This window comes from Callorhinus ursinus, unplaced genomic scaffold (genome assembly GCF_003265705.2).
Source record: "Callorhinus ursinus isolate GAN/ISIS: 27379988/994484 unplaced genomic scaffold, GSC_fseal_2.0 scaffold25, whole genome shotgun sequence".
Taxonomy (NCBI): domain Eukaryota; kingdom Metazoa; phylum Chordata; class Mammalia; order Carnivora; family Otariidae; genus Callorhinus; species Callorhinus ursinus.
Window position 1 is genome coordinate 23,774,255 of NW_027397087.1, and position 15,701 is coordinate 23,789,955.

A 15,701-nucleotide genomic window follows, 5' to 3' on the forward strand; every position below is an offset into this window, starting at 1 on the left:
AAGATGGTTACTCACAGTACAACCAGAGAGAGAAGAAGAGAACGTTGAGGTCAGGAAGTGACAGAGTTGGGGGGCTGAGAGCTGGATAGGCTGGCGCTGGAGACTCAGCATGGTCCTGCGTCTAGGGGAGCATGGTTCTAGAACTCTTGGTGGCAGGACTAGTCGATACGTTGACAATGTACAGCGAACTCTCTGATGTCCATGTGGTGATAGCTGGAATTTTAGTTCAGTGCTTTGCATATGCTTCTATTTTGCTACCTGATGTATTCATTTGGAAGTCTTCGTCACTTAGACTATATAATGCCTTAGCACTAGACTTCTGTTTTCCTAATTTTTGAATCCCCTGTGTCTGACACATGGTATATACTCAGTTAAATCTTCTTCTGAAAGAGTGAATGAATGAAGAAATGGAGGATGGATGGATGAATGAATGAATGAATGCATGACGAATGATTGAAAGAAACTAAGCGGCCCCATATTTCCAATAGGAACTTTGGTGGGAGGGTGCAAAGGAGAGTGTAAGTGAGTTACATTTGATGAGAAGTTGTTCATGGTGATGAAGGTGAGAGTGTGACTGTCGTCTGAAAGCAGAATAAGTGAGATAACAAAGATTTCATTCTCCACGTGAGCATGGGATGTCCAGTATCACAAACTCAGCCTCTGCTTTCTTCAAATTCTCCCCCCAGGTGAGCTCAACTTTATTCTTGGCTTCAATTATCACGTCTATGAGCACACAAACCTCTCCTCTGACTCCAGAACCGTATCTCTTCCTACTCAACTATCTTTTCTCCGAAGCACCAGAAAGCCCCTGAGGCGTAATCTGCACACACAGACATCACCATCTGCCACAGCAGTCCTGGTCCTCTTTGGGTGTAGTCTCTCCCAGTACTTAGCACGTCCTTTCCCAGGAATCAGCTCTGCTGAGTCCCTCTCCTCACCTTCCATAGCCACGCTTCCAAGTTCTTCCAGTTTTAAGATCTAAAGTTCTTCTCTCCATTGTCAAAGCCCCCCAGTTCTGGAATTCTGTAATATCCCCCAGTGGGTTTACTATGCCTACTTTAGGCCCCTTCCAATCTCCTTTCCATCTCACAGCCAGGATGATTTTTTTTAACTCAAATTTGGTAGTGTTGTGTTCTCACTTAAACCACCTATGCAACTTACCATTGCTTTTAGCCCTGAATGTGATTTATAGGCTCAGTCTGTGTGGTCTGACTCCCACCCATGGCTCCGGGTTCATTTTGCATTGTGTTCCTTCACTGTCTCTGGGAGTCAGGCAGTAGGTTTCTTTTGTTCTTGAACAGGTATCATACTGTTCCCACCCCCACTCCCCAAGGCCATTGTACATGCACTTCCTTCCCCACTTCGTGCAGTTAAACCCTACACTTCCTTCTGATCTCAGCTGGGACATGATTTCCCTGGAGAAGCCATCTGAGATCTCTCTGTTGAGGTGAAATCCCCCTCTTTTATTTGCTCATAGAAATATGTCTTCCATCTTTATAGCATACATCTCAGTTGTGATTTCATATTTCTGTGTGTGTGATTATTTCCCTATGCCTATCTCCCTCACTAGACTCTAAGCTCTGTAAAGGGCAAGAACTCTGTGTGCTTTGCTAAGTGCAGTGCTTGGCACATAATGAGTATGCCATAAATATTTGTGAGATGAGTGAATGAAGAGACCAAAGAACACCCTTGTGTAGTGTTAGTTATAGTCACAGCAATAAAGTCCTGTTTCTCTGGTCCATCCACTGGGACTTGGGAATAGGGTAGTCATCAGTAATCCTTCTAGACAATGGTATCCATGATAACTTAACCAAGAGTTAAAGCCAAAAATGCTACATTCTTGTCCTGGCTCTGGGATGGTATGCCCTCTGGCAAGTTGTAATTTTTTTAGGCCTAAACTCTGTATTTCACCCCTAGTTAGGTATCTCCTTCTGTACTTAGACTCTCAACAGCTGTTTTCTCCAGACCTCTCCTTCCTCCCTGCCTGCCTGCCTCCTCAGCTAGAAATGACGGTAGGCCTCCTGCAAAGGGAGGGGAAGGCCTGAAACAGAACTGGCTTCTCTGTGGGAGGATTGGGAGGAAGCACAGAGCGTGGGTACTAATTCTATGAAACTGCCTTGGTATTCAGAAACAACTGCTGGATTCTATCTCTTCAGACAAACTAGTTTTGAGAAGTAAGGCTTGAATACTTGACATGACAGAATGCTAGTCCTAAACAGCCTGTTGCCTGCAAGGACATTAATTCATCAAACTTAAATGGTATAACCTAGAAGCCTTGTTTCAGTGTATTTAATCCCTTTCTTGTTTACCTGGGGTGTCTCTTTGATATTCAAGCAGTGTAGAGTTTCAAGCCACTATTGTTTATTTTCTATGTGTTTTGCTTAAATATTTCATGGAAAATGAAGGGGAGAAACTTGGTTTTCAAGTTTCTGGAATCCTTCAGAAGAAAGTCAACAAGTTGCTTTCTCCATCATTCTGATTCTTGGATCCCAGTTTGTCCTCAGTAAATGAAGCCCAGCTACAGTAACCAAGGAGGAGATCCATCCTGTCCTAAAGTCTTGCAGTGTGAAACTTGCAATGGTCTCTTTGTATGTTAATTTCTCCATCTCTAGAATGGATGCAATTGTTTTTACCACCCTTAGGGAGGTGTCATTAAATCACTGAGATGATATTGGAAGAAAACAAGAGTGATTAATCTTGCAGAACAACACATCTGTATTTTCTCCATATTCTCCAACGTGCATGAAAAGTTCCTTCAGAAGAGAATGTTTACACTGGATGTATGTATACCTGATTTGATAATCCCAAACTACACCCCAACCACCCACTTCTGAATAGGGGGAAAAAAAAATCAGAAGCCTGCAATTGTGTAACATGCAAATCTCTTCTGGACTGGAGCCCATCGCTGTGGTTTGGCAACACAACCAGCACAACATCTCTTTTCTCATCTCTTGGGAAAAACAAAAAACAAAAAACAAAAAACCAACAGAGGAAAAAAAATACCTTGAGAATAAAGGTAATGATTAATCTATCAGGCACAAAAAGGATCGTTTTGGGTATTTCAGACTCTAACTCACGAAGTCAGATAAACAACAGTGAACAGGGGATGACAATTTCACCAGAAGAGGATTAAGTCACGGGCTGTAATTGGGACAGCGTTTGTACAGTCAGAGAATCTCACTAGACATCTCCAGGAATCTGAGCAGTTGTCAAAACTTCCATTTTCACGTGCAAGTGAAGTAGGAGCCAGAAGAAGCAGGTACTGGTGGAGAGACTGGTCCTTGGAGAAGCCCCACAATGCAGCCTGGTAAGGGGCGAAAGAGGAAAAGCTTCAAGCAGAAGCTGGCCTTGAAGAGCAGCTTAGCTAAAGAAACAATCTCTGAGTTCTTGGGCACCTATATAATGATCGTAAGTATTTCCTGAATTCTGACCCAGTTATGCCTCTCTTTCTATGTAGCTGGTGGCGGATAGTTTTGTTTTCCTTAAGTTTGTTACCAGATTCATCTCTTCCAGGAAACATCACGTTACTTCCATGTTGTTTGGCTATTTATTGACCACAGGTTAGGTTTCCATTTACTCATTTCATTTATTCTCAAGAGTTGATGGGGGTGGGAGAAGGGGAATAAACTACTTCATTTCAGAGATTTACTCAGACTCTGAGCTGGCTTTGATTAAAGTCAGCTGTTAGAAATTTTTCTCATTGATTAACTGATGTATACCATGTTCGTTTCCCACAAACATTGAAGTGACTCGCCCCTTGAAATAAGGATCGGTAGTCAATAAATATGAACGGCAAGAAACAACTCAGTAGTACAAATGCTTGGCAAGGCTTATGTTGTCAGATCACTTGACTTAGTAAGTTAGAAATTTCGCGAGGTAGAAATATGTATTCTGCAACCATCCAGCTTTGGTTTTGCGTGATTTTCCCCCCTCTATTTACCTTAAGCTAATCTCTAAAGGTCTTTAATGAGACAGTTACAAGAACCTTCTATCTATCTATCTATCTATCTATCTATCTATCTATCTATCTATCTATCATCTATCTAAAGGAAGGACTGATTATAAGAACCATTCAAGGATCTTGGCCAGGGAATTGCACAGCTATTAATGAAAAACTGGACAGTTTACTTAAGTGGCATGGGCTCTAGGCTCTCATCCTATTGCACATTGTAGTATTCTTTGGATGCTGAGTTTTTAGCTGGAGCAAGATCATTTGTGAGCAGAAAATGAAATGTTTGATTATTCTCATATGCAACAACTACTGACTTTAACTTGCTCTAAAAAAATAAATAAATCTGCTCAAAGATTCCCTACTTCAGGTATTAGTAATTTCATTTTTCTTAAAGTTATAGAGAATTGTCCATAAATTTTGTACTTTAAAATTTCTCTGGTAGTGTATAGCATGGAGACTACAGTTAGTTAACACTGTATTGCATATTTGAAAGTTACTAAGAGAATAGATCTTTAAAGCTTGTTATCAGGAGAAAGAAATGTGTAACTATGTGGTGATAAATGTTAACTAGACTTACTGTGGTGATCATTTTGCAATATATACAAATATTGAATCATTATATTGTATACCTGAAGCTATTGTAATGTTATGTCAGCTATATCTCAAAAAAAAGTTCTTTGCTTTGTATAAATACATAATTTAGGTGAATAAGCCAAGATCAAGAAACAAATGTGAACTCAGAAATTTGAACCTAGTGTAAATTGAGAGGGAGTCGTTAAGTTTCCTGGTCTCTGAGAGCCTCTTTTTACTGGATCCACTCAAGTCTTTTCAAGGCATATGGACAACTCCTTCTTGACTGTCCTCACTCACTTGAGTTAGGAATGCAGATGGGGTGGGTCGTTTGAAGGAAAAGAGAGTAAATAAAAGCCCATGATTCTTCTGATCTTACTCAGTGTTTACTGGAAAATCACCCTCAGCGAGACAAGAACTCTGGGGTGATGTTCTTTACAGTTTGGTCCCAGTGAGGAGAGTGGATGTCACCACAGACTCAATTCAGCTCTATGGTGACCTGTGGTACAGAGAAGTAAGCAAATTCAGTTACAATCCACAGTGCTCTGCAGAAAACACAGAGGAGGAAGTGAACTAAACATCCGTTTTGCAACTGAAAAAGCTAAAACCTCCTTTCTTAATGAGAAGCTGTTTCATAACTCCATCCCCTCTGTGTTGAGTAAATAAAAGTTGCTTTCCGCCATTCACCATTCTATTCATACAACTAGTTGCATGTCTTCATCTAGTATTCAAGGTGGGAGCTAAAGAAATATCTTCTATTTTATGTTGAAAATAAAACTTTGTATCTTCTGGTGAAAGCCAATAACTGCCTAAATGTTTCATTTCCATCTACATTGTACATTTACTTTTTTAAAAAATTAATTAATTAATTAATTAATTTTTCTTTTTAAAGCAACCTCTGATGGAATCCATAATTGTGATTATAATCTTTTTATTGAGGCTTGGGGGGTATATAAACAAGACGCTTTTGCACACAGTATTTTTTAACCAATTAATCTTCGTGGTTTTGCTCAACTATCAGCCAAAGTAATGGTTTCTGCTTAATTAGAAAACATGCATTTTGTGTTGCTTTGTATAGCAAAAAGCTTTGCATGTTGATAAGGCAGGGGCAAAAGGGAACATAAAAAAGATGGCAAAGGACATACAGGACTCATCAGGCCTTCAAATTTGTTTTTTCCCCCAGATGTTGGGAGTCTGGTGCCATTTTCCCTCCTCCTCTCAAAACTTGCTCTTAGGAGAAGCGTCTTAAACTCATTGACACCATGGTGTAAATGACTGATGACATCCACTTAACCATGAGCATTAAAGTCCGTGAAAAAGTCTCTGTAAACTACAACTAAAAACAACAATGATTAAGTTATAAGCAGTTAAGCTAGCTCTAATTTAGGCTTGTAGTCAAGGGACAAGTAGGCCTTTTTGCCTTTGCTAGGGCCCGGGAGAGGGTTTGTAATGTGTGCTCCCTAATACATAGAAGAGGTTTTGAAGCATTAAGCTGCAAAGGAAGGGAGAGAGCATGTATTAAGTACCTACCATATGTTAGCTTCTTTATATATATATCTGTTTAATCCTACAATAGCTGCACTAGAAAGGCTTTGTTAACACTCATAAACAGTTGGAGAAATGAGGGCTCAAAGAGACAAAGTAACTGGCCCAAACCAGGAAAGTATGGAACTGGGATTCTTTCTAATTCTAGAGCCAACACTTCCCACCTATTGATGGAATTCCTTCCCCAATGTCCTTGATAGATAGTAAATCAGACTCCCTCTACTTTAACATCTCCATAGCTTGGAACCATGAAAGAGCTCTCCTTTGCTTGTGGGCATGTGAGTTTAGCTGATGGGCACCTAATGAGACCAGACCATGAGTTGTACCCCAAAGCCTTCTGAAGCAGAAAGGACGTCTCAGCAGGAGCCAACAGTTATGAGGGGAAGGTGGAACACAGGGGACTGCTCAGCCCCCTGCCCATGGCTCGTGGCCTGGGGATTTCAAGCTGCACATTACATACCCACTGCTTAGAAAGTTGTTGACGTAAGAAACACTCATTAAATGCCGGCTCCCTTTCCCAGTTCTCTCCCCTTCCCCTCTTTCACGTGGAAGTCTTTGTAGTATTTGAAAATAGCTGCTTTGTCTCCTTCTGGACATCTTGCCGGCTCCCTTCCCCCAACATCTGCCACGGAACTCTGCACGTGCATAACTGGGACCCCCATAAAGTTTTGTTCAATTAAAATGTCTTTTGGGGGCTGTACTTCCCAGAATCTCTAGTCATTTCTTGTAATAAATATTCACTCCTCACTATTCTATAGAGGTGTGATTCTTTGATACAGTTCATCCTATTGAAGATGCTGAGGTGAGCAAGCCACCATATTTCCTCCTGCGGTGGAAGGGCATCCTTCCAGGGCTGGATTTATGAGTGGGTAATCATCTACTTGTGTATTGGGAAAGATTCTAAATTCTTGTCTCACTCTGCCAAGCTTACACATTAGAGATCTACCTTTTGGCATCTCTAAGAATGAAAAAATGTAAATACTTGCTATAGCCTTGATCTGTGCCCTGAAGGGAAATAGGATGAGCAGAGACCTGGGACACAGGATATGGAGGGCATAGGGGAATAGGCAGTGCAGGAGGGAGAGAGGAAGTGGGATGGGTGGTACATGAGAAATGTCGGACTCCACTGTGTTTTCCATATCTGCTCTTGCCTTCCTCCAAGACTTCATGACCATACTTCCCACCTTGCCAGAGTCACTGAGTTTGTCATTCTGTCTTGAGGAGATCTCAGATATGCTGACTATAGAAATTTTGGGGCCTTAAAATTATTATTACAAAGTGTGCTCAGATCTTGGAGTGGGTCTATTCCAGATTGGAGAGCTTTTGAAACTTAAGAATATACAATTAGCATTTAAGTAAAATGGGAAAATTCTTAAAATAAGCTAGTTCTTAAAACAAGTGCTTTGCAGGTCATAATTCAGGACATTTGGGACTGCTGCATATTTAGAATTCCCAGGTACTAGTAGGACAGCTCTGAGATAGATGCTGCTGGCCCTTCTTATTGATGGGAAAGCCGAGGCATGGGCTGATGCAATCATGTGTCCTTTAAATCAGTGTGGAGCCCACATGCCCTGCCTTAAGCATGCACTTGCCCTTGGTTTCCACTGTGCTTCCCTCCAAGAGGCATAGAATGCTTTCTCATATAGATTCTCTTTTTTAAATTCCAGTATCATTAATATACAGTGTTATATTGGTTTCAGGTGTACCGTATAGCGACTCAACTATTCTGTACATTACTCAATGTTCATCATGACAAGTGTGCTCTTAATCCCCTTCACCTATGTCACCCACCCACCCCCCACCGCCCCTCTGGTAACCATCGGTCTGTTCTCTAGAGTTAGGAGTCTGTTTTTTCCATTTGTCTCTTTTTTTCTTTGTTTTCCTCCCTAAATTCCACATATAAGTGAAATCACGTAGTGTTTGTCTTTCTCTGACTTATTTTGCTTAGCATCATACTCTCTAGATCCATCCATGTTGTTGCAAATCTCATATAGGTTCTTGTTTATTTTTATATTTATATCTTTCCTGGAAGCGGGGGAGGGAGGGAGAGAGAAAGATCAACTCCATTTTGCCAGATGGAGAAACAGGTGTAACATAATTAAGAGGTTCACCCAAGGTCACCCAGCCTATGAATGCAAGAACTGGGCTTTATATTTGACTGTAGTTATTCCTAATGTACCATTGTTTGATGAGAGTTAACTCCTTTCCTGGGAAAGCCCAAGAGAACCTTACTAATTTTATAGTGTAAAATACATTAGACACTAAAGGTGTCAAAAGATGATAATATAGAACAAACACGATCATGGCATGGAAACTTTATAGAAGATCTAATAGCGTAAAGTTTATGGACCACTTCAGTACCTACAAACACACTCAAACCTCTTGTAACACGAGGGTTCTGAGGTGATTCAGTCATATCTTCATGTGCCTAATGAACACATTGACCATGCATTGCACTGTGTTTCTTCTAGTGCTTCTGTTTTCTGGGTTCTCCTTGAGACCACCCTGTGGCTTAGAGCAAAAGACCGACAGGCCAGTGGCCATAGACACCATAACTCCTCTCTCTTGCTTTCTGACTCAACAATCACTTGCCCTTTCTCTGATTCCTCCTTGCTTGGTCTGGCTTATTGCTTTGCAAAGACCTGCCCCACTCCAAGCCGGGATGTCCAGGATGAGGGTCCCACTGAGCTAGAGCCATCGGTCTACCCACAGCTGATAGGACAGAAGCCTCTGCTGTCAGCAGTGCCTGGCAGGTTCTGGCCACAAATGGCGTGTTTGCGGGAGCGGTGTGGAAGAATCTCTGTCCTCAGGCTCTCATGCACTGGCTTGGGAATGAAGTGGCCTCTGTCGTCCACCCCCTGTGTCTTTCAGATGAGGAAACAGAGACCCGCATGCTCACAGAATTCTGTCAAATGCTTTTTCCACCACAGTAGGACATCAGAGAGAACTTGCACAGTCAGTCCTACTTGATTCTTAAGATTTACTTATGATTTATGTTTAGTTCTCAGCTTCTCATGGATTTGTACTTCTGTCCTGGGGGGTTCTGTTACTTTAAGAAAGTGCCAGCTTCTAACTATGAACATGGGGAAGAGTTAAATAAACATGGCAGGATCTGTGTGGGCTCTTGCCCTGTGCCTTCAGCAGGTGTGAGGGTGTGAGGGGGCCCAAAGCAGGAGGTCCTTTCCCTTCAAGTATGGCTATGTGATGAGGACAAAAGACAACGAAAGGGGTTAACATTTATTGAGCGTACAGTATACCCAGACACTCTTTAATTCTGGAAACATCTCACGAGGTAAGGCAATTCTTCATATTTTACAGATGAGAAAATGAAGGCTTACTACGATCAAGCGACTTGCCCACTGGCGAGTGTGTGGCGGATTTGGGATCAGAGTCAAATCCCTGCTTTTCCTTCACCGTGCTGGAGTTATTCTCACATACGCTTTTGAGCTTTTACTACTGTTGCCCCAAACGATATATGTTACTGTTTTGTATGCTTTAAAGATGTACGTACGTGGCTTCCTAGTTTGTATACCTTCTACAGTTTGAGATTTTTCCCCAAGTACACTTCCTGAGACTGCTCTGTTTAGAGCCATGTAGATGTGGGTAATTCATTATAGTCTTGTAGTGCAGTGGCTTTATGTTTCCACTCCCCTTGTAAACCATTGGGGTGGTTTGCAGTTTGTCACTAGGAGCACCACTGCAACAATGAACATCTTTGTACACGTCTCCTTGTCCGTGTGTTCCAGAATTTCTTCTGAGTATACACTTAGAAGTGGGTTTGGTGGCCCAAGGGCATCTTCAACTTCATGCATATTGCAAAATTGCTCTCCAAAGTGGTTTTAAATTTACAGTACCATCAGCAACCTGTGAGTTTCCATTTTCCATGTACTCCCTGACCCTTGATATTATTCAACTTTTAGATTTTTGCCCATTTGACATATAAGAAATAGAATTTCACTAATATTTGCAATGAATTCCTCGTGCAGTTGACCATCTTTTCATGTTTACTAACCTTTAGATTTCCTCTTCTGTAAATTGCCTGCTCATATCCTCTGCATTTTAATTTTGTCCTATTGATTATAATAGAGTATTGGTATTTTTAAAATCCAGACATTAGAGATATTTTGTGTTTTCTTATTACATAGTTTAATGTCTTAGTTTTGATATTTAAGTCTTTAAATAATTAGAATTTATTTTGGTATATGATGTAGAGTAGGTGCTCTTTATCTGGTAGGACAGCCAATTGTTCCAGTAACATTTGTGACAGTCTGTTCTACTTCTATTTCTTGTGATGACATCAAATACCAGTTAGATAGAGATCATATATCAGTTCATATATAAATGTGGTTGTAGGCCTAGACTTGATTTAGTTCTTTCGATTTCTCTGTCCAAACCAGCACCAATGCCATATATTTTTGTTATAATTACTTTCTAAATTATTTTTTGTTATCTGGTGTTTTTCTTCCTTATTTTTCCCATATTGTCTTGGCTATTTTTAGCCCTTTATTCTTACATGAATTTTAGGATCAGTTTATCAAGTTCCATAAACACCCTGTAGACATTTTGACTGGAATTGCATTAAATTTATGTATTATTCTGGATAGAAATGGCATCTTTAAAATATTGAATCTTATATCCATGAACATGATGTAGCTCTTTCTTCATAGGTCTGCTTTCTAAACTTATTTTTAAGTTTTATAATTTACTTGATATTAGTCATATATCTCTTTTGTTTGATATATTGTGGTTGTTAGTACTGTTGTGAATGGTACATTTTAAAATTATATTTTCTAAAACAAATTATATTTTCTAATTGGTGACTACTAGGGTTTTGGAGCAACATTGATTTGTGTGTATGTTGATCTTGTATTCAGCAAACTCGGTAACTGTCTTATAACACAAGTAAATTTATGGATTATCTTGGATATTCTGTATAGATCAGGTCTGTCAAATATGATAGCCACTAGCCATATGTGGCTACTTAAATTAAAATTAAATTTAAATAAAATAAAATTTGTTTTCTTCAATCTTACTAGTCCCAGCTTGAGTGCTTAAAACCCATATGTATGACTTCTGGCTACACTGGACAGCGTGGATGTGGAGTTCTGTTGGACTGGACTGGTATAGATAATATTTTTTTAGATATTTTTGATATTTTTTTCTGAGAATATGAGAACTTTTCTTCCTTTCTTGACCTTAAATATTTAATTTCTTCTTATTACCATGGTTAAAACCTCTCTAGTACAAGGTTACTAGAAGTTATAGTTGTAGTATTCTTGTTTTATTCCCAACTTTAAAGAATCTGCTCCTCATGTTTTACCATTAAGTGTGATAGTTCCTGTAGGCTTTTGGTAGACATTCTTGATTTGAGTAAGGAAGTTCCTGTCTGCTCCTAATTTACTAAAACTTTCATTAGGGATGATTGTTGAATTTTAAAAATATCTCTTCCATATTTATTGAGATAAGCATATGGGTTTCTCTTTTATCTGTTGATAAAGAAAATTACACTGACAAATATTTTTAGCATTAAATCCTCCTTACATTCCTCAGATGAATTCCTATTAATCATGCAGCATTTAGTTTGCAATGTTTTATTAAGGATTTGAACTATAATTTCTTTATGTTATGTTGTCCTTCATCCAGTTTTATCACTGAGATTATATTAATGTCATGAAATGAAGTTCTTTCCCTCTTTTTATATTTTCTGAAACACTTTGCATGCCGTGATCGTATAGTGGTTAGTATTCTGCGTTGTGAAACACTTTGCATAAAGTAAGGATTACCTATTCCTTGAGGATTACTTAGCATATGCACTGAAAAAAAGAGAGGGCGAGAAAGAGGGGAGGAAGGGAGAAAGAGAGAGAGGTGTGTACAAGAAGATTTCTCTAAAATTTATGTCTAATTTAGATTCTCCATTCTTTTTCCTAATTTAAATTCAATTACCCGACATATAATTTATCATTAGTTTCAGAAGTAGAGTTCAGTAATTCATCAGTTGCATGTAACAGCCAGTGCTCATCACATCACATGGCCTCCTTAATGCCCATCACCCAATTACCCCGAGGATACATATGTAGTGATCCTAAGGGGTACCTGCACCCTGATGTTTATAGCAGCAACAACAACAACAAAAAGAGTTTCTCTTTCTCTTCCCCTGAAATTTCACTACAATATGACTAAGGGTTATTTTATTTTATTCGTAGTGCTCAAGATTCATTGTTTATTGGAATTTAAAGATAAACAATTTTTACCAATTCTGGAAAATTCTCAACTTTATTACTTTGCCTTTTCCCCAGTTTATTTTCTCCTTTTAGAATTCCTATTATATGTGCATATATGCCTGACTCTTTCACTTTTTTTCTTTATGTCTCTAGCCATTCTCTCCTATCTGTATCTCTTAATCTCTCCATGATGAATTTTATGTAATTGTCTCAAACCTGTCTTCCAGTTCACTAATTCCTTACTCCATTGTATCTAATCTTTTGTTTAACACACTCATTAAGTTTTTAGTTTCATTCCTATGTTTTCATTTCCAGGAGTTCTATTTGGTTCTTTTTAAAAATTGTTTTTCTTTTCTTAGGTGTTTATTTTTTTCATCTCTTTAACTCACTAAAGTCTAATATATTTATGCTATTTTATGATTGTTCTGTCATCTTAAGTTTTGGGGGAGCTAATAATCCTGCTTATTTTACCTACTAAGTCTCATTGATGAAGGATCATTTCCTTTAGTGTTTTGTAAATTTGTATTGTGAACTCTTCAGGAAGGTTTGTTTTTCTCTGTGGGAATTCTATATGGCCTGAGTTGTGGAGTCATTCTTCTACAGCAGGTTTGCATTTGCTTCGGCTAGGTTGCCCAGGTATATCACCAACCAGAAATTATTGTGAAGTGGAAAACTGGAAAAGGAAGATTGACGAATGTGCATGCCCTGTTGAAGAGCACTCTCCCAAAAGAATGGCTCTTGGCTCCCTTTCTTCCACATGGGACTTGTGACCATGAATGATTAAGAAATCCCATGCTTTCTCCAAATGAAGCTGGTTCTCTTCACGTCCTTAGAGCCTGAGTCAGGATCAGCTGAAGGACTTTCCTATAGATTTCCCCTTAATAGCCCTGAACACGAAGGGCCAGACTAGCCCGGAAAAGTTCAGAGTTCCAAAGGACTTGGGGAGAAAAGTCCATTCTGGATCACTGATCTGAAGGCTACAGATACCTAAATCCAAACAATTCTGCCAAACAGAACTCTGCTTTTGATCCCTGAATTTGAATTTTGACTCAGAAAACTTGCCACTTTCATTGACTTTCAAAGAGGAAGTACTTTTGTTTTCTGCTTTCCAAAGTGGGTTTGGTTGGTTTTTCTTTAGTGACAAAGCCCATTGCAACATGTTCCCATTACTTGACAAGAAAGGAGAACATAGAAATGAGAGCAGAAGTTGGCCCCTCTTTACTCATCAGCCTTGTGATGAAGATATCACATAAAGTGAGGGACCATGAGGAAGAGAATCCTCATAAAAGTGAGGTAACTGATAGATCTGATTGAAATGCTAAAACAGCCCAACAACGAAGGCTACTCCGTACATCTAGTGGGCACCTTATTTCATGTCTGAGGTAGGATTGCTAAGCCCACTGAACCCACAAAGCAAAGCAAATTCTTTATCCATTCATCTATCATTAGACACTAGGCTGCTCCTATAACTTGACCATTGTAAATTATGCTGCAATAAACACAGGGGTGCATATATCCTCTCGAATTAGTGTTTTCATATTCTTTGAGTAAATACCTGGTAATATGATTACTGGATTATATGGTAGCTCTATTTTTAATTTTGGGGGGATACTGTTTCCATACTGTTTTCCACAGTGGCTGCACTAGCTTGCATTCCCACCAACAGCACACAAGGGTTCCTACTTCTCCACATCCTCGCCAATACTTGTTATTTCTTGTGTTTTTAATTTTAGCCATTCTGAAAGGTATAAGGTGATATCTCATTGTGGTTTTGATTTTTATTTCCCTGTTGATGAGTGATGTTGAGCATGTTTTCATGTGTCTGTTGGCCATCTGTATGTCTTCTTCGGAGAAAAACTGGAATGACACAGAGAAGATTAACACAGCTGCTGCACAAATCCCTTTTTTTGAGGAGCATCTCGTGGAACTGATGATCTATGGAACATACTTTGGGAATTGCAGGGCCTAGAATGAATCTAAGAAACTAATCGGCCCCAGAATTCCTCTGTCTCCAGGGTTCTTTCAAAGTGAAAGTGATCCAAGGTGTACTTAACATTGTTAGACCACTCTAAGTAAAGGGAGAGCTGTCTTGAGCAACCCCCATCCACATTCAGCATAATCAGACCATGGTTATCCTAATATGAACACTGACACCTTAATAATAAATAAATAATGCTTAATAAATAATAAATAAATGCTTAATTAGTTCCTTATTCTGGCGCTGGGATCATGATCAAGTTCTTGTCCAAGCTAGCATTATTTGGATGAGTTGAGGGATGTGAATGCCTGATGTCGGTCAGAAGAGAAGAGCATTATTCTTTTTAGCTTGTGAGAAACAATGGTGTTTAATCACCTTATATTTCTGAGGCCTAATTTTGTTCTTGGTACTTTTTTCTACTCAGAGAGATCTGAGGTTGGCCATCTGCCCATTCACCTGGTTCTCAAACCTCGGATTCCTCTGTTTTTATGAGCCTGCTCTAACATCATCTTTTTGCAAGTACAGCTGGTTCTTGAGTGGTGATTGATCTTATCCTGATATTTTCTCAGGCTGCGTGCCACCAAATACTTTATTTTTAACCAAAATGTCCAAGTTTCAATCTTGGGGTTTTTTTGTGACTATTTTGTTATGACTGAGAAAATTTTATTTTCCAATTGGAAAACTAACTGACTGGAAAGCCATACATAAATATGCTTTCTGCCCTAATAAAGGGAACAAGCAGACCCACCGAAACAGTAGCGGTTGTCAGAAGAGGAACACAGAACTAGGAATCCAAAAACCTGGCTCCTGGTTCAGATTCTGCCACTTACTATCTGTATGAATTTTGTCGAATTGTCCAGTGTTCCACTTTTTAAGTCTTTATTTTAATTCCAGTTAGTTAACATACAGTGCAACATGAGTTTCAGGTGCACAATACAGTGATTCAACACTTCTGCACAATACTGGGTCTTAATCAAAAGCGCACTCCTTAATCCCCCTCACCTATGTCACCCATTCCCCCACCCGCCTCCTCTCTGGTAACCATCAGTTTGTTCTCTAGAGTTAAGAGTCTGTTTCTGGGTTGTCTCTTTCCAGTCTTCCACTTTTGAAATGCAGATTAAATGTTGGCAGGTAATGTACGTGACAGTGTTAACCACACTGTATACATGCTGTATTCACCTATCCAGGGGTCAGAATTATGTGTAGTCAAACTGGGGCCCCATCGTTGACCACCCATGTGAGCGTGAGAAATTCTCTTAGCCTCCCTAAAAACTTCATTCCCTTATTTGTGAAATGGAGGAAGTAAGAGGACCTGACGCACGGGGCTGTTGTGCGGACCAATGGGCTAATGTATGGAAAGTGCTTAGCTTGTAAAAAGCACTCAATAAACATTAGTTGTTGTTGTGACTATTACCCTTATGTCTTCCAATGGCTA

General features: G+C 39.4%; 1 protein-coding gene across 3 annotated transcripts in view; it reads left to right on the plus strand.

Annotated features, from left to right (window-relative positions):
- The first annotated feature begins 1,428 nt into the window (after nucleotides 1-1,428).
- The window catches only part of AQP9 (aquaporin 9), a 41,925-nt gene continuing 27,652 nt past the window's right edge, over nucleotides 1,429-15,701 (plus strand). The window contains exon 1 of one of the 3 annotated variants that reach the window (XM_025883995.2): nucleotides 1,429-1,447. Coding sequence is in view for 1 of the 3 variants with exons in the window: in XM_025883993.2 (XP_025739778.1) it covers nucleotides 3,298-3,408 (111 nt within the window). In the remaining 2 variants the exon portion in view is untranslated. Of the gene's footprint in view, nucleotides 1,448-2,759; nucleotides 3,409-15,701 lie in introns of those variants that run through there. The other 2 variants (XR_003210532.2, XM_025883993.2) reach the window with 2 other exon arrangements.